Source organism: Nyctereutes procyonoides, unplaced genomic scaffold (genome assembly GCF_905146905.1).
Source record: "Nyctereutes procyonoides isolate TBG_1078 unplaced genomic scaffold, NYPRO_anot_genome, whole genome shotgun sequence".
Lineage (NCBI taxonomy): Eukaryota > Metazoa > Chordata > Mammalia > Carnivora > Canidae > Nyctereutes > Nyctereutes procyonoides.
The window spans coordinates 79,547,651-79,568,032 of NW_026575140.1; the positions used below are offsets into that span (position 1 = coordinate 79,547,651).

The 20,382-nt window shown below is 39.1% G+C and overlaps 1 protein-coding gene across 1 annotated transcript; it reads right to left on the reverse strand.

Annotated features, from left to right (window-relative positions):
• Window positions 1-1,083: 1,083 nt before the first annotated feature.
• LOC129497460 (olfactory receptor 145-like) lies at window positions 1,084-2,016 on the reverse strand. Its single transcript, XM_055306359.1, has one exon. The coding sequence runs from the start codon at window positions 2,014-2,016 to the stop codon at window positions 1,084-1,086; it is 933 nt and encodes a 310-aa protein (XP_055162334.1).
• Window positions 2,017-20,382: the final 18,366 nt, after the last annotated feature.

Consider the following 20,382-nt stretch of genomic DNA (forward strand, 5'->3'; position numbering starts at 1 on the left):
AGAGAAATAACATAATTTCACTCATAGGTGGATTTTAAGAAATAAAACAAATGAATATGGGGGGTAGGGAAAGTGAGAGAGGCAAACCATAAAACAGATTCTTGATAACAGAGAAGTAACTGAAGGTTGCTGGAGTGGAGGGGATGGGGAGATGCATTAAATGGGTGATGGGGGTTAAGGAGAGAACTGGTTGTGATGAGCACTGAGTGTTCTATGTAAGTGATAAATCATGAAATTCTACACCTGAAACCAATATTACACTGTACATCAACTAGTGGAATTTAAATAAAAACTTGAAATAAACAAAGAAGAAAGTAAAGCAAAATAGACTACATAGAGTAGTAGACATGAACCAGAAAGCTAAGAACTTAGTCTAAACTTTTTCTTTAAAAGCTGTGTGAAAAAAATAAAAAATAAAAATAAAAAAATAAAAGCTGTGTGATTTTAGGTAAATCTAAGTATACTAAGTTTCACTTTCCCATCCATACAATAAATATATTTTGATGATCAGATATGTGTTGGTTTGACTATACAAAGGTAAAAAAGAAAAGTCTGTGAAAAGACTCTTGGTATGTGATGTTTACATATACAAAATGGATTAACCTTGATTGTTATTATAGAATCTTCAACCTCTGCCATTAATGGAGACATATTCTTGCCAATTGGAGGATGGAAAAATGAGAATACAAATAGAGTACCTGATACATTTTTAAATAACAAGTGGCATATAAGAGTACCCTCAATAATGAATTGTCGCCCTCCTGTAACTTAATTCAATACTTTAAAGACCATTCATCATGTTCCAGAGGAAAAAACAAGTTCAAACTGAAAACAGGAAAAGAAAAAGACAATATGTTTCTTACCTAATGCTATTACTAAGCAGAACAAAAAGATGAGGATGATATTGTGGTATTGATGAGGAAAAGAATAGGACCTATTTTATAAAGACTAAAAATAAAATATGAGACTCACTCTCCCTTTATCGTATTAGGAAAACGTAGGAAGATAGCCAATCAAAGTGCTTTATTTACACACGGAATCTCCCTGTGTGTAATAAACTACACAGAGAGAATTTCTTTCTGCTCAAAACTGTCTCCTGTTCAGAGTATTTCTCACAGCAATTTTAATGTCTTTGTTTCTCAAGCTGTAAATGAGGGGGTTCATCATGGGAACCGCATTGGTATAAAAGACAGAGGAGATTTTCCCCTCATCCATAGACCCAGCAGAAGATGGTTTAAGATACATAAATGCACCTGAACCAAAAAAGAGAGAAACTGCAATTACATGGGAACTGCAGGTGCTGAAGGCTTTGGACCTGCCCTCAGTGGAGCTGATGCGCAGGATGCTGGAGAGGATGAAGCCATAAGACACAAAGATGGTGACACTGGGCACAATCACATTGATGCCCACCACAATGAAAACCACCAGCTCATTCACATACGTGCTGGTGCAGGAGAGCTGGAGCAGAGGGAGGATGTCACACAAGTAATGGTTGATGGTGTTTGCATCACAGAAGGTCAGTCTCAGCATGCATCCAGTGTGGGCCATGGCACCTGAGAATGCCATCAAATATGAACCAAGCATAAGGAGGGAACACACATTAGGAGACATGACAACATTATACAAAAGTGGGTTACAGATGGCCACATAGCGATCATAGGCCATGGATGTCAGCACATAAGCTTCAGAAATACCAAAGAAACAGAAAAAGAAAAGTTGGATCATGCACCCCATGTAGCAGATAATATTTTTTTTGGATGTGAAGTGAATCAGCATTTTGGGTGTAAACACAGATGAATAAAAGAGGTCTATGAAGGACAAATTGAAGAGGAAAAAGTACATGGGGGTATGGAGGTGTGGATTCAGCCCGATTAGAGTGACCAAGCATAAATTTCCCAGCACAGTGACCACATACATGAGTAGAAACAAGCAGAACAAGGGGAGCTGGAGATCTGGTAGGTCTGTGAGCCCCACCAGAATGAATTCAGTCACAAGAGAAGCATTTCCAGGAGCCATTCTTCTCTAAAGGGATCTGTGAGCACAAAAGAAAAAGTTACACAGAGAACAATTCAAATTTTCCCACCATATCTCCTCTTAAGAGTTGGGTTTGTTCTGGGAATATCTGAGACTAGCCCAACCTGGACTCACAGAATCCTCTTTACTATTATCATGAATCGAGTGATATGAGCATTCCCTCATTAGAGACTTTATAAGCTGCATAAGCAAAGACATTCAAAACGTTACCCACAGCAAGAAGGCCGGTGCTTCCATATGCCAACAGGATTGTTGTGAAAACCAAAGGTTAGGGGAGAAGATTGGACCAAGAGAGAATCGTCTTCTCTCATTTCATTTCTTTGACCACATGACCCTTCTCCTAACCAGTAAATTGGAGGCAACAACCCCAGCAAACTGGTGCTGGCTTCTAATGGGGATTGGATTTGATGTGGTGGGAACGAAGAACATTCTTTCTAACTCAAACTTAAAGGATCAGAGTCTAGGAAAGTTTAAGCTACTGCCCTATGTCACAGAGTAAAAACCATAAATGTACAAAAGTGAGAGATCTGTCCATGGAATTGAATGATAAATTGCATCCTTTGAATCTAATAACGTCTCTGAACCTTCCCTGCACCATCACGCTCCCCTCAAACACGTCCTTCTACTAATTTCAGGTACGTCTCAGGGCTGCAAAACCTAGAAAGAAACTGGCATATCTTAGATCCCTGGACTTCCATCACAAAAGGAAGACTGAGTATAAATGGAATTCAGAAACTCACCCTCTTTAGGCAAGAACACCTTGGTTCTTCCTTATCAGAATTAGCCCTGTGGTCCTGTAAGGGCAGATTTAGTCCTCAAAGGTTGGCTTGTTTTGATCGTAGGAGCACGTACCCCACAAGTGATTCTGATGTGTCCTGGAAATCCTTCTGAACCACAGATAGTAACTTCTGACTCTGAGTCCTCTTAAGCAGCACACAGAAATAAACAGCCTTGATTATTATCATTTTTGCCACTTGGTAAATCACAGAAGACTTAAGGTGAGTGTAATGATATAATGTACTCAGTCGTAAACAGGGCAGAAGCTTACTCAGTCTCTCCCACAGGGAATGGTTTCTGGTGTAATAGGGTATTGAGGGGATCTATTTACACAAAGGACCATGATGTATCTCTAATTCCTTAGGGACTCAAAATTATACTCAAGGTTTCCCTCTACTGTAGGGATTGGGCATCTCTCAAAGAGGAGACAAAAAGAAATTATCATTTCCTGTTCAGCTAGACAGCAGAAGAGGAAGCTTTAGAACCTCCTAGCCACAATGAACACACTGATTCAAACGTTTTGTGTACATATTCCCTTTGTAAGAAATCCAGATACTAATTGCGGTAATCCTACCCCCAGTTAAAACATGAATCTAGTCATATTGGAACTGCCAAGAAAATTCTATATCCCCTTGTTGTAAGAGTTATCCTTGCACAGCACTTTCAAACTGGGACAAAACTCCCCAGTTCCTAGCTTCTCCCTGAGGAGGACAAGAAGTACACCGTGTATCCAATGCCCCAACTGTTATTAGGTCTACTCAGAAAACTGGCTTCCCGATAGTCTGTGTCAGAAAGCAGAGGAGAGATAAGACATGGCATACTTAGCTGCCCAGGGTGAGAGACAAAAAAGATGGTGGTTTGGCTGGAAGTCACCAGAAATCCTCCCACTGGCTCAGTATATAGCAAGCAATTGAAAACTCCTTTCTTACAGCTTCTCTTGGGTGAGGGAGAAAATGTACACCACATGTCCAATAGCACAAAATATGTGTGAGCTGGGTGAGGAATTGGCTTCAGTGTTGCTTATTTTAGAACACAGACACAATTTAACACAATGGATGCTTGGGGGTGAGAGTGAAGGAACAACTAAGAACAAAGAAAGAGGATTAACCTGCAAAAACTTGAGAGGCCTCCAGAGTCTCTGACCATATTGGTGGTACTTTCTTGAGTCCAAGGCAAGATCATGAATATTTGGACAGATCAGTGTTTTGTCTAATGTGCAGACACCAATGCAGAGAGTCTATGAAAATGAAGGCAAGTTGAAATACTTTACAAAAAGGAATAAGAGAAATCTCCACAAATTAACACTAATAAAATGAAAAGATGTGATTTAACTGATAGATAATTCAAAATAACTGTCATAAAGATACTCACTGGAGTCAGAGAACAATGACTTGATTTGCAAATCAAGGGAAAATTTCAACACAGAGACAGAAAACTTAATATTAAACAGGCACACATTAGTGCCTCAGTTGGCTAATTGTCTGCCTGGGATCCAGTCCCCTGTCAGGCTACCTGCTCAGCAGAGAGTCTGCTTCTTCCTCTATTCCTCCTTAACACTTGTATTCTCTCTCTCTCAAAGAAATAAATAGGTTCTTTATAAAAGTATTAAGCAGAAATCATGGAGCTGAAGAATACAATAACTCAACTGGAAAATTCATCAGGGAATCAAAAGTAAACAAGATCAAACAAAAGATAGGATCACTGAATTTGGTTAAAGGTCACTGAAAATTATTCAGTCAGAAAAGCAAAATGAAAGAAGAATGAAAAATAGTGGAGAAGACATGAGGGACTTATTGGATGCTACCATGTGGATCAATATATGCATTTCAAAAGCCTCAGCAGGAGGGATCCCTGGGTGGCGCAGCGGTTTAGCGCCTGCGTTTAGCCCAGGGCGCGATCCTGGAGGCTCCGGATCGAATCCCCCGTTGGGCTCCCGGTGCATGGAGCCTGCTTCTCCCTCTGCCTGTGTCTCTGCCTCTCTCTCTCTCTGTGTGTGTGTGTGTGTGTGTGACTATCATAAATAAATAAAAATAATTTAAAAAAGCCTCAGCAGGAAAGTGAAAAAGAACCAGAAAGCATATTCAAAGAAAAAAAGGCTGAAAAATTCCCAAATCATGGCAGATTCCCAAAACTATGACCTAGAAAAATAAAATGCACAAAACTTGCAATGTGAGTATATGCATATACAAAGACCAAGGGTCAACCACTTATCCACTCTACATTTTTCTTAACTGAGCTAATCTGACTTCCACCTTCAGACTCAGGTCTATATCAATTTCCAGAAAGGATGCTTATAGTCAGATAAGATATAAAATGCTCTAACTCAATATTCTCAGACTTAACACAAATTTACTGGCTGCTGAATCATCTCTACCTTTGAATTATGATTGTGATCTCTGGTTCCTATTTAGCCATTATGCCTCATAATACTTCTGGTGATTGAAGGAATCTGTTCTCTATGCCTACGTACATCAATTTTTCAATATTCCCAAATTAATATCACCATACAGTTGTCAAAAATAATGCCTAAAGTAGTTATTTAAGAAAAAAGAAAATTGTAAAAGCAACAAGACAAAAGGAGTCCCTAACTTACAAAGGAAGACAAATGGGATTAGCAGCATATCTGCCAAAAGGAACTTGACAAGCCAGAAGAAAGTGACATGATATATTGGATGTGCTGAAAGAGAAAAATTGCAGGCAAGAAGATGCTATCCATCAAGGCTATTATTCAGATTAGAAGAAGAGATAATGTATTTCCAAGAAAAATGAAAACTAAAGGAATTCATGACCACTAAACCATCCCTGCAAGAAATATTAAAGGAGACTCTTTGGGAAAGAAAGAACAAAAGTGACAAAGACTGGAAAGGAACAGAGAAAATCTCCAGAAACAACACAAAACAGGTAATAAAATTCATATCTATCAATAATGACTCAGAATGTAAATGGAATGAATGTTCCAATCAAAACACATAGGGTAACAGAATAGATTAAAAAACATCTATAAACTGCCTATGAAAGACTCACTTTAGATCTAAAGATACCTGCAGAATTGAAAGTGTGGAGATGGAGAAATATTTACCATGCAAATTGATGTCAAAAGACAGAAAAACAATATTTATATTAGACAAATTAGATTTTAAACCAAGGATTGTAACAAGAGATGAAGATGGGTACTATCTCATAATAAAGGGAACTATCCAACAAGAAGATCTAATTGTTAAGACTTATACCCTCAACATGGGATCACACCATGCATATTTTCCTATCACAACACTGTGAAACTTGAAATCAATCACAAGAAAAATTTGGGAAGACTGTAAATACATAGAGGTTAAACTGCTGCAACTAAAGAATGAATAGATCATCAAGGAAATTAAAGAAGAAATGTAAAAAAAAACATAAAATAATGATAATGAAAACACAGTGATCCAAAACATTTGGGATGCAGCAAAAGCAGTCAGAAAAGGAAAGTACAGCAATACAGGCCTACTTAAAGAAGCAAGGAAAAAAAAAAAAGAAGCACGAGAAACCTCAAATAATCAACCTAACTTTACACTTTAAAAAGCTAAGACAAAACAAAACAAAACAAAAAAACAAAAAAAGAAACAAGTGGAGCCAGCAGAAGAGGGAAATAATAAAGATTAAATAGAAATAAGTGATATAGAAACTAAAAATTAATAGAACAGATCAATGAAACCAGGATGTGGTTCATTGAAAAAATTAATAAAATTGACTTGTCAAAAAGAAAAGAGGACTCAAACAAATAGAATCACAAATGAGAGAGGAAAAATAACAACCAACACCACAGAAATACAAATGATTATAAGAGAACATTATAAAAACCTATATGCCAACAGACTGGACAATCTGGAAGAAAGGGATAAATTCTTAAACACACGTAAACTAGCAAATCTGAAACAGGAAGAAATAGAAAGTGTGAACCGACCAATAACCAGCAAAGAAATAGAATCAGTAATCAAATATCTCCAAACAAAAGTCTAGGGGTAGATGGCCCCATAGGCCAATTCCACCAAACATCTAAAGAAAAGTTAATATCTATTCTTCTCAAGCTATCCCAAAAATAGAAATAGAAGAAAAACTTCCAAATTTATTCTGTGAGGTCAGCATTACCCTGATACCAAAATCACACAAAGACCCCACTAAACTACAGGCCAATATTCTGATGAACATGGATGCAAAACTTCTCAATAAAATACTTGCAACGTGAATCCAACACTACATTATAAGAATCATTCACCGCAATCAAGTGGGATTTATTACTGCACTGCAAGGTGGTTCAATATTAACGAATTAATTGACATGATAGACCACACTAATAAATGAAAGGATAAGAACAGTATGATCTTCTCAATAGATGCAGAAAAAAGCATTTGACAGAGAACAATGTTGATTCATGATAAAAACCCTCAACCAGTTAGGAGTAGAGAGAGCATTCCTCAGTATAGTAAAAGCCAAATATGAAAAACCCACAGATAATATAATCTTCAACAGAGGAAAATCTCTGCTTTCCTCAGGAGCAAGAAACAATTCAGGAACAAGAAAGGGATGTCCAGTCTCACCAATAATATTTAACATAGTACCGGAAGTCCTAGCATCAGCAATCGGACAACAAAAAGGAATAAAAGGCATCCAAATCTTCAAGGAAGTTGTCATTCACTATTTGCACATGAAATGATACTCTATATAGGAAACTGAAAAGATTCCACCAAAAAATTGCTAGAACTGATACACAAATTCAGTTAAACTCGTAGGATACACAAGCAATGTAGAGAAATCTGTTGCATTTCTGTACAACAATAATGAAGCAGCAGAAGAGAAATCAAGGAATTGATCCCACTTACAATTGCACCAAACCATAAGATACCAAGGAATAAACCTAACCAAAGAAGGATGCCTGGATGGCTCAGTGATTGAGAATCTGCCTTCAGTTCAGGGCATGATCCTGAGATTCAGGATCAAGTCCCACATTGGGCTCCTCTCAGGGAGCGTGCTTCTCCCTCTGCCTATGTCTCTGGCTCTCTCTGTCTCTCTCGGTGTCTCTCATGAGTAAATGAATAAAAATCTTTTTAAAAAAGCTAACAAGGAAAAAATTAAAATTAAAATTAAAATTAAAATTAAAAAACGAACAAGGAGATAAAGATCTACACTATGAAAATTATAGAATACTTGTGAAAGAAATTCAAAACAACACAAAGAAATGTAAAGACATTTCACACTTATGTATGGGAAGAAGTATGGTTAAAATATCTATACTGCCCAAAACAATCTACACATTTAATACAATCCCTACCAAATTCCAACAACAGTTTTTACAGAATTAGAATAAACAATCCTAAAACCTGTGTGGAACCACAAAACAACCAAAATGGCCAAAGCAACCTTGAAAAAGAATCCCAAAGCTAGAGGGATCACAGTTCTAGCCTTCAACTCACATTACAAAGCTATAGTGATCAACACAGTATGGTACTGGCACAAAAGCAGGCATATAGATCAATGAAAGAGAATACAAAATCCAGAAATGGGCCCACAACTATATGGTCAACTAATCTTCGACAAAGCAGGAAAGGATACCCAGTGGAAAAAAAAAACCACTCTCTTCAATAAATTATGTTGGGAAAACTGGACGGTGACATGCAGTAGAATGAAAGTAGACCACTTTCTTACGTCATACACAAAAATAAATTCCAATTTGTAGAAAGACCTAAATGTGAGGCAGGAAACCATTTAAATCCTAGAGAAGAACATAGGCAGTAACCTCCTTGACATTGGTTGTAGCAGGCTTTTACAAGATGTGTCTCCTGCAGCAAAGGGAAATAAAAGCAAAAATAAGCTATTGCAACTTCATCAAAAATAAAACACTTCCACTTGGAGAAAGAAACAACATTAAAAGGCAACATTCAGAATGGGGGTAGGTATTTGTAAGTGACATGATAAATGTGTGGGAAATATCAGAAAAGGAGACAGAACATAAAGACTCGTAACTCTGGGAAACGAACTAGGGGTGGTGGAAGGGGAGGAGGCCGGGGGATGGGGGTGAATGGGTGACGGGCACTGAGGGGGGCACTTGACGGGATGAGCACTGGGTGTTATTCTGTATGTTGGCAAGTTGAACACCAATAAAAAATAAAATTATTATAAAAAAAGTTTAGTAGCCAGAATATATAAAGAACTTATCAAACTCAACATCCAAAATATAAATAATGCACTTAAAGAATCGGCAGAAGGCATGAATAGACATTACTCCAAAAACATACAAGTGTCCAACAGACACATGAGAAGATGCTCAACATCACTCATCGTCAGGGAAATACAAATCAAAACTACAAGGAGTTATCAGCTCACCCCAGTCACAATGACTAAAATTCACATATCAGGAAACAACATATATTGGAGGAAGGGGAACCTCTTATACTATTGGTGGGAATGCAAAATTGTGCAATCACTCTGGAAAACATTATGGAAGTTCCACAAAAAGTTAAAAATAGAACAACCCTAGGATCCAGCAATTGCACTACTAGTTATTTACCTGAAGGACACAAAAATACTGATTCATGGGATATATACACCCCAATATTTGTAGCAGCATTATTAACAACAGACAAATCATGAACACATCTGAGCATCAGTTTCACCATCTATGAAATGATAACTAAGTTCCCTCTCCTCCTTATCTCACATTACTTCCCTTTGGAATATATAAATTGACAGGCATGACAGGCAAAACACTAAGACATGTTAAGAGCAATCATAACGCCCTGTCAGACAGAGATTTTCAATAGCCTCTTCCTTTGATGCCACCAGCCATCCTACTTACTGAGGAAGAGGAGAGTCTCTTTCACACGGAATATGATTTTCCTGTTTAAGATACATACGTTGTACACAAAGCCCTGCATATGAACCAACTGCTTCACCTTGTGGGCAGCTGATAATACAGTGAAATGTTCCAATGCACAAGAGAAAAGCCAACTATGCCAGACTCAGGGGAAAATACTATGCCTGTCCCCAAACATGGACATTGACTCAACAAAATCAATTTTAAGAAGTAATTTTGACCACATAAGGTTTCTTTTAGAATTTATCTATTCTATTGCTTTAAGAAAATCTACATTTATATATTTCTCTAACTATGCCTTACTTATATTTGCGACATACACCCCAAAGCTGGGTATTCAGAGGGACAAAATGCTGTGTGTGCATACAAGTAATGTGCATGTGAGTGCGTGAGTACACAGGTGTGTGCATGTGTATGTGTGTTTCTATGAACAAGCAAATGATAAAAGCAATAACTATTTCCTTTTCCTACATTCACCTGCTCAGCTCTTCCTCTCAGGAACTGGAACCAGGGACCATCTACTTGAAAGTGGGTTGCATACCACGCAATCAATGTTAGGAAGTGATCTCATAAAATATGACTTGAACACTGAGTGTAGGCATGTGTGAGTGTGTGAGTGTGTGTGTGTGTGTGTGTGTGTGTGTGAATGAGAGATAGTTTAAAGAAGCAGTGTAAGGAGTGAACAGTGAGGTTCAATACATTCAAGAGTTCAGCAATTAAAAAGACATGGAACTCAGAATCCCTTGTACTTCTGCTTTTCAAGACACCTTAACTTCAGTGTACCTTGATGATGTTCATTCTCATTCATGCTCACCTGGTCTGGGCAACATTAGCAGCTGCTTACAGAATATTTACATTAAACGAATTCAGAAAATAATAAACTTTGCTTCTGGTGCTGAACAAGGAGGATCATTTTCTGCTATTGCCAAGAAAGTCCAAGCTTTTATAATGATTCAGGACAACTCTGTCCTAGGACATAGGTGCAGACAAATCCGTGACTTACCTACTTTATTGCTAACTGTGACAATTTCAGTAAACTCTTCCTTTTTTCCTAATTTGTTTTATGGCCATTCACATAGCACAGAAATGCAAAAACCATAAGGGATAACTATGTTGTGCATGTAACACACCAGACTTGGTTCTCTTCCTTTTGAAAGAAGTCCAAAACATGCATACTGGGTAAGTAACTAACCAGGAAGCTGTCAGGTAAGTTGTTTTTACAAAAACTTCTCAAACCTCAACTTTAATAAACTGTCTTTAGAAGTTTTATAAGAATTTTAATGAACTTTTCCCCAAATAACATGAAAAAATGGAATTTAGTTCAAAAGGTAGTTTTTATCCTTTCTGCAATAAAAAATTATTGTTTTTGTAAGTCTTCTGAATTTGAAGATTACATTTGTATTTTGAGGCTTCTCAAATGAAAGATTAGTTTAACACATACTTTTACCTACCTCAAATAGTGATAAAAATCAATAACAAATGGATGCATCTTTGTAATGTCTCTAATGGATCCTGAATATCAGCATCACTATTTATTTTTTTTAATTTTTTTAAAATTTATTTACGATAGTCACACACAGAAAGAGAGAGAGGGAGAGAGGCAGAGACATAGGCAGAGGGAGAAGCAGGCTCCATGCACCGGGAGCCCGACGTGGGATTCGATCCCAGGTCTCCAGGATCGTGCCCTGAGCCAAAGGCAGGTGCTAAACCGCTGCGCCACCCAGGGATCCCGCATCACTATTCATATCTTGACATACTTTTTTAATAATAAAAACAATTTCATCAAAACAGGCAGTAAGTAAAAGAAAACAAACAAACAAAAATGCAACCAAAGCCAACTATTTTATATAAATGGAAGTTGTTAATTGAAAATCCAGCATGTTGGGACGCCTCGGTGGCTCAGCAGTTGAGCATCTGCCTTCGGCCCTGGGCGTGATCCTGGAGTCCCAGGATCGAGTCCCACATCAGGCTGTCTGTATGGAGCCTGCTTCTCTCTCTGCCTATGTCTCTGCCTCTCTTCCTCTGTGTGTCTCTCATGAATAAATAGATAAGTAAAATCTTTTTTAAAAAATCAAACATGTTGATATGGAGGTTAGGGGATATGGTGTGAGAGAGCATTTTAAACCATGTCACTGAAGAAAAACAAAAAAGTATAAGAACATATTACGAGCAACTTTATGGCACAAATTAGGCAATCTGGAAGAAATGGATGCATTCCTGGAAACTTATAAACTACCAAAACTGAAACAGGAAGAAATAGAAAGCCTGAACAGACCCATAACCAGCAAAGAAATTGAAGCAGTAATCAGGAAACTCGCAAAAAACAAGAGTCCAGGGCCAGATGGCTTCCTGGGGGGAATTTTACCAAATATCTATTTTGTTTTAAGATTTTATTTATTTATTCATGAGAGAGAGAGAGAGAGAGAGAGAGAGGCAGAGACACAGGCAGAGGGGAGAAGCAGGCTCCATGCAGGGAGCCTGATGTGGGACTTGATCCCAGGACTCCAGGATCATGCCCTGGGCCGAAGGCAGGCTCCAAACTGCTGAGCCACCCAGGGATCCCTTTACCAAACATTTAAAGAAAGATTAATACCTATACCTCTGAAGCTGGTTCAAAAGATAGAAATGGAAGGAAAACTTTCAAACTCATTCTATGAGGCCAGCATTACCTTGATCCCAACCAGACAATGACCCCAACAAAAAGAATTACACACCAATATCCCTGATGAACATGAATGTAAAAATTCTCATCAAGATACTAGCCAATAGGATCATTACATTAAAAGGATTATTCACCATGACCAAATGGAATTTATTCCTGGGCTGCAATGGTGGATCAACATCTACAAATCAATCAATATGATACACTACATTAATATAAATAAGGACAAGAACCATAGGATCCTCAATATATACAGAAAAAGCATTTGACAAAATGCAGCATCTTTTCTTGATTAAAACTCTTCACAGGGATGCTTGAGTGGCTCAGTGGTTAAGCATCTACCTTTGACTCAGGTAGTGATCCCAGGGTCCTGGGATCAAGTCCCTTATTGGGCTCCCTATGGAAAGCCTGCTTCTTCCTCTGCCTATGTCCCTGCTTCTCTCTGTGTGTCTCTCATGAATAAATAAATAAAAGCTTTAAAAAAAAAACCTTCATAGTGTAGGGATGGAGGAAACATACCTCAATATCATAAAAGCCATCTATGAAAATCTCACAGCAAATATCATTCTCAATAGGGAAAAACTGAGAACTTTTCCCCTAACATCAGGAACATGACAGGGATGCTCACTCTCACCACTGTTGTTCAACATAATACTAGAAGGTCTAGTCTCAGCAATTAGACAACAAAAAGAAATAAAAAACATTCAAATTGGCAAAGAAAAAGTCAAACTCTCATTCTTCGCAGATGACATGATACTGTATGTGGAGAACTCAAAAGACACCTTAAAACTGCTAGAACTCATACAGCAATGTGGCAGGATACAAAATCAATGCACAAAAATCAGCTCCATTTCTATACATTAACAATAAGACTGAAGTAAGAGAAATTAAAGAGTCAATCTCATTTACATGCAACAAAACCTTAAGACACCTAGGAATAAACCTAACCAAATAGGTAAAGGATCTGTACTCCAAAAACTACAGAACACTACTTATGAAAGACATTGAGGAAGACACAAAATGACTAGAAAAGATGAATGGATAAAGAAGATGTGGTATATGTATACAATGGAATATTACTCAGCCATTAGAAACGACAAATACGCTGAGATGTAAAGAGAGACCAGCTGGAACGCTACAGTGAGAAGAGTTCGCGCTTCTATCAAGGTAGGAAGACGGGGAAAAAGAAATAAAGGAACAAAAGGCCTCCGAGGGGGAGGGGCCCCGCGAGGAGCCGGGCTGAGGCCGGGGCGAGTGTCCCCAGGACAGGAGAGCCCCGTCCCGGAGGAGCAGGAGCTGCACCAACCTTCCCGGGCGGGCGGAAAGGGGCTCGCAGGGAGTTGGAGCAGGACCCAGGAGGGCGGGGATGCCCTCGGGCTCCCGGGGACACTAACAGACACCTGCGCCCCGGGAGAGTGCGCCGAGCTCCCTAAGGGCTGCAGCGCGCACGGCGGGGCCGGAGCAGCTCGGAGGGGCTCGGGCGGCGGCTCCGCGGAGGGGGCTGCGGGGCGGGAGCGCGAATCCACCAGCGCAGGCCCCGGAGCACAGGGCGCCGGGACACAGCCCAGGATCCGGCCTCCCCCGGGACAGGCAGAGGCCGGGAGGGCCCAGGACAGCGAGGACGCTCCTGCCCCGAGCTGAGCAGATCAGCGGCCCCGCCCCGGAGCCTCCAGGCCCTGCGGACGGAGAACCGAGAGCCCCGAGCCCCGTAGTTCCTGCGGAGGCTGAATCCAGGCTTCCAGAGTTGCCATAGCAACTGCGGCTGTTCCTCCTGGGGCCTCACGGGGTAAACAACCCCCGCTGAGCCCTGCAGCAGGCAGGGGCAGAGCAGCTCCCCCAAGTGCTAACACCTGAAAATCAGCACAGCAGGCCCCTCCCCCAGAAGACCAGCTGGACGGACCAGTGATACTCCCCCGTGTTCCAATACAACTTGTTTTTGGCCACTCTGCACTGAGCAAAATGACTAGAAGGAAAACCTCACCTCAAAAGAAAGAATCAGAAACAGCCCTCTCTCCCACAGAGTTACAAAATCTGGATTACACTTCAATGTCAGAAAGCCAATTCAGAAGCACTATTCTACAGCTACTGGTGGCTCTAGAAAAAAGCATTAAGGACTCACGAGACTTCATGACTGCAGAATTTAGATCCAATCAGGCAGAAATTAAAAATCAATTGAATGAGATGCAATCCAAACTAGAAGTCCTAACGACGAGGGTTAACGAGGTGGAAGAACGAGTGAGTGACATAGAAGACAAGTTAATGGCAAAGAGGGAAACTGAGGAAAAAAGAGATAAACAATTGAAGGACCATGAAGACAGATTAAGGGAAATAAACGACAGCCTGAGGAAGAAAAACCTACGTTTAATTGGGGTTCCCGAGGGCGCCGAAAGGGACAGAGGGCCAGAATATGTATTTGAACAAATCCTAGCTGAAAACTTTCCCAATCTGGGAAGGGAAACAGGCATTCAGATCCAGGAAATAGAGAGATCCCCCCCTAAAATCAATAAAAACCGTTCAACACCTCGACATCTAATAGTGAAGCTTGCAAATTCCAAAGATAAAGAGAAGATCCTTAAAGCAGCAAGAGACAAGAAGTCCCTGACTTTCATGGGGAGGAATATTAGGGTAACAGCAGACCTCTCCACAGAGACCTGGCAGGCCAGAAAGGGCTGGCAGGATATATTCAGGGTCCTAAATGAGAAGAACATGCAACCAAGAATACTTTATCCAGCAAGGCTCTCATTCAAAATGGAAGGAGAGATAAAGAGCTTCCAAGACAGGCAGGAACTGAAAGAATATGTGACCTCCAAACCAGCTCTGCAAGAAATTTTAAGGGGGACTCTTAAAACTCCCCTTTAAGAAGAAGTTCAGTGGAACAATCCACAAAAACAAGGACTAAATAGATATCATGATGACACTAAACTCATATCTGTCAATAGTAACTCTGAACGTGAATGGGCTTAATGACCCCATCAAAAGGCGCAGGGTTTCAGACTGGATAAAAAAACAGGACCCATCTATTTGCTGTCTACAAGAGACTCATTTTAGACAGAAGGACACCTACAACCTGAAAATAAAAGGTTGGAGAACCATTTACCATTCAAATGGTTCTCAAAATATACCCTAAAAACTATAGAACACTTCTGAAAGAAATTGAGGAAGACACAAAGAGATGGAAAAATATTCCATGCTCATGGATTGGCAGAATTAATATTGTGAAAATGTCAATGTTACCCAGGGCAATTTACACGTATAATGCAATCCCTATCAAAATACCATGGACTTTCTTCAGAGACTTAGAACAAATTATTTTAAGATTTGTGTGGAATCAGAAAAGACCCCAAACAGCCAGGGGAATTTTAAAAAAGAAAACCATATCTGGGGGCATCACAATGCCAGATTTCAGGTTGTACTACAAAGCTGTGTTCATCAAGACAGTGTGGTACTGGCACAAAAACAGACACATAGATCAATGGAACAGAATAGAGAACCCAGAAGTGGACCCTGAACTTTATGGTCAACTAATATTCGATAAAGGAGGAAAGACGATCCACTGGAAGAAAGACAGTCTCTTCAATAAATGGTGCTGGGAAAATTGGACATCCACATGCAGAAGAATGAAACTGGACCACTCTCTTGCACCATACACAAAGATAAACTCAAAATGGATGAAAGATCTAAATGTGAGACAAGATTCCATCAAAATCCCAGAGGAGAACTCAGGCAACACCCTTTTTGAACTTGGCCACAGTAACCGGAGAAGGACAAACAGTGTATGTTCTCATTCATTTGGGGAATATGAATAATAGTGAAAGGGAATATAAGGGAAGGGAGAAGAAATGTGTGAGAAATATCAGAAAGGGAGACAGAACATAAAGACTTCTAACTCTGGGAAATGAACTAGGGGTGGTGGAGGGGGAGGAGGGCGGGGGGTGGGGGTGAATGGGTGACGGGCACTGAGGGGGACACTTGACGGGATGAGCACTGGGTGTTATTCTGTATGTTGGTAAATTGAACACCAATAAAAATTAATTTATTAAAAAAAATAAGAAACGACAAATACACACTATTTGTTTCAAAGTGGAGGGACCTGGAGGGTATTATGCTGAGTGAAATAAGTCAATTGGAAAAGGACAAACATTATATGGTCTCATTCATTTGGAGAATATAAAAATTAGTGAAAGGGAATAAAGGGAAAGGAGAGAAAATGAGTGAAAATATCAGTGAGGGTGACAAAACATGAGAGACACCTAACTCTGGGAAATGAAAAAGGAGTAGTGGAAGAGGAAGTGGGCGGGGGTTGAGGTGACTGGGTGATGGGCAATGAGGGGGGCACTTGGCAGGAGGAGCACTAGGTGTTATGCTATATGTTGGCAAATTGAACTCCAATAAAAAAAATTTAAAAAAAGAAAATATTCCATGCTCATGGACTGGAAGAACAAATATTGTTAAAATGTCTATGCTACCCAGAGCAACCTACACATTCAATGCAATCTCTATCAAAATGCCATGGATTTTCCTCACAGAGTTGGAACAAATAATCTGATGATTTGTATGGAATTAGAAAATACCTCAAATAGCCAGAGGGATGTTGAAAAAGAAAACCAAAGCTGGTTGCATCACAATGCCTGACTTCAAGCTCTATTACAAAACTGTAATCATCAAGACAACATAGTATGGCACAAAAACAGGCACACAGGTCAATGCAACAGAATACAGAATACAGAAATGGACCATCAACTCTAGGGTCAACTACTCTTTGACAAAGCAGGAAAGAATATGCAATGGAAAAAAGTCTCTTCAATAAATGGTGTTGTAAAAATGGGACAGCCACATGCAGAAGAATGGCACTGGACCATATTCTTACACTATACACAAAAATAGACTCAAAATGGTTGAAAATCCTAAATGTGAGACAGAAATTTATCAACATCCTAGAGGAGAACACAGGCAGGAACCTCTTTGACCTCACATACTGCAACATATTCCTGGACATGTTTCCAAAGGCAAGGGAAACAATAGAAAATGAAAAATTAGGACTTAATCAAGATAAAAACATTTGCAAGAGCAAAGGAAATAGTCAACAAAACAAAAATCCGGTGACAGAATGTGAGAAGATATTTGCAAATGTGTTATCAGATAAGAGGTTAGTGTCCAAGATCTATAAAGAACTTATCAAACTCAACACCCAAAGAGCAAAGAATCTAATCAGTAAGTGGGCAGAAGACATGAACAGACATTTCTCCAAAGAAGACATACAAATGGCCAACATAAAAAAATGCTCTACATCACTGGATATCAGGGAAATACAAATCAAAACCACAATGAGTTACCACTTTACACCAGTTAGAATGGGTAAAATTAAGAAGACGGGAAACAACAAATGCTGGCGTGGATGCTTAGAAAGAGGAACCCACTTACACTTACACATGGTGGGAATGCAAGCTGGCACAGCCACCTTGGAAAACAGTGTGGAGGATCCTCAAGAAGTTAAAAATAGAGCTACCCTTATGTCTCAGCAATTGCACTATGAGGGATTTACCCCACAGATACAAATGTAGTGATCCAAAGAGGCACCTGCATCCCAATGTTCATAGCAGCAATCTTCACGATAACCAAGCTTTTGAATGAGCCCAGATGTCCTCCAGCAGATGAATGGATAAAGAAGGTGTAGTCTATATACAATAGAATTTTACTGAGCCATCAGAAAGGATGAATACCAACCATTTACATCAATGTGGTTGGAGTTGGAGGGTATAATGCTGAGTTAAGTAAGTCAGTTGGAGAAAGAAAATTATCATATGGTTTCACTTATATATGGAATTTAAGAAATAGTGAAAGAGATCATAAAGGGAAGGAGGGGAAACTGAATGGGGAAAAATTAGAGAGGAAGACAAACCATGAGAAACTCTTAACTCTGGGAAAAAAGCAGGGTTGCTGAGGGGGAGCTGAGGGGGCGGATGGAGTAACTGGGTGACAAGCATTAAGGAGGGCACATGATGTGATGAGCCCTGGATGTTATACTATATGTTGGTAAATTGAATTTAATTTTAAAAAGAAAGAAAAAAATCTTCTCCATGACAATGCAGTTCCCATCTGTCACTACCCAGTTACTGTCATATGGCATTTATTTATTTATTTATTTATTTATTTATTTATTATTTATTTACCTACCTTCATAATTTATACTTTTAATAATTCAGACATATATATTTCTCCAATTTAGTTTAATTTAGGTATTACTATGTATTTTTATATTTTGATTTTTAAAATATTTTAAATTTAAATTCTTTTAATTAACATATAATGTATTATTAGTTTCAGAGGTAGAGGTCAGTAATTCATCAGTCTTATATAGTACCAAGTGCTCATTACATCACATACCTTCCTTCATATTCATCATCCAGTTATCACAACCCTCCACCCCCCTCCTCTCTAGCAAACCTCAGTTTTTTTCCTATGATTAAGAGTCTCTTGTGATTTGTCTCCCTCTCTGATTTTGTCTCATTTTATTTTTTCCTCTCTTCCCCTATGATCCTTTCTTTTGTTTCTCAAATTCCACATAAAGGAGATCATAAATTGTTTTTCTTTGATTGACTTATTTCACTTAGCATAATACCCTCTAGTTCTGTCCATGTCATTGCAAATGGCAAGGTTTCCCTTTTTATGGTTAAGTAGTATTCCATTATATATATGCACATCTTCTTTATCCATTTATCTGTCGATGGACATCTGGGCTTTTCCCATAGTTTGGCTATTGTGGCCATTGCTGGTATAAACATTGGGGTGCAGGTTCTCCTTTGAATCACTACATTGCTATCTTTGGGGTAAATACTCAGTAGTGACCACTTTGTTCTTGTCAACAATATCTTGTTCTGATGTGATTAATTTGAATCTTCAATCTTTTATTCTTAGTCCATCTAGCTAAAGTTTGTCAGTTTTGTTGATATTTCCAAGGAACCAACTTTAGGCTTTATTGATTTTCTCTATCTTTTTTTTATTCCCTATTTTATGTACTGCTGTAGTTATATTTCCTGCTCTAGTTTTATTTCCTTCTTTTGCTAGATTTGTGTTTAGTTTCCTCTTATTTTCCTACGTTACAACTACATAAGTTGTAAAATAGGTAATGTCATTGATTTGAGATATTTCTTGTTTTTTTTAAAGCCTGGGTGGCTCAGTGGTTTAGCATCTGCCTTTGGCTCAGGGTGTGATCCCAGTCCGGGAATCAAGTCCCACATCAGGCTCCCTGAGTGGAGCCTGCTTCCCTCTCTGCCTATGTCTCTGCCTCTCTCCTCTCTCTCTCTCTCTCTCTCATGAATAAAAAAATAAATCCTTAATAAAAAATAAAAATGTATTCAGTTGAAAGAAAGAAAGAGAAAGAGAGAGAGCCATAAAAGGGGCAGAGGGAGAAGAAGAGACTCCCAACTGAACAGGGAGTCTGAGGCAGAGGCCAATCCCAGGGCCCCAGGATAATGACCTGAGTCAAAGTTAAGTTGGTGGCTTAGCCAACTGAGGCACCCAGATGCTGCTGTTTCTTGTTTTTTAATGTAGGCTTGCATAGCTATAAATTTTCCCCTTGCCATTGTTTTTGCTATATTCCATGAGTTTTTCAGTGTTGTGACTTTGTTTTCATTCATATTTAAATATTCCTCAAATTCTATTGTTTTCCTCTTTGCTCCATTGTTTTTTTTTTAAAGATAGTACTGCTTAATTTCCAAAAATTTGTGTATTTTCTCATTTTCCTTCTGTTGTTGATTTCTAACCTTATTCTGTTGTGGTTGAAAGCAATACCTTGGGCAGCCCGGTGGTTCAGCAGTTTGGCCCCGCCTTCAGCCCAGGGCCTGATCCTGGAGACCTGGGATCGAGTCCCACATTGGGCTCCCTGCATAGAGCCTGCTTCTCCCTCTGCCTGTGTTTCTGCCTCTTTCTCTCTGTCTATGTCTCTCATGAATAAATAAATAAAATCTTTTTTAAAAAAGAAAGCAATACCGTCTATGATAATTCTCTCTCCAAATCTACTAAGATTCAATTTGTAGCTTAACATATGATTTATTAT

Excerpts from the sequence above, each read along its gene's own strand:
- LOC129497460 (XM_055306359.1), bottom strand. The coding sequence starts at position 2,016 with ATGGCTCCTGGAAATGCTTCTCTTGTGACTGAATTCATTCTGGTGGGG.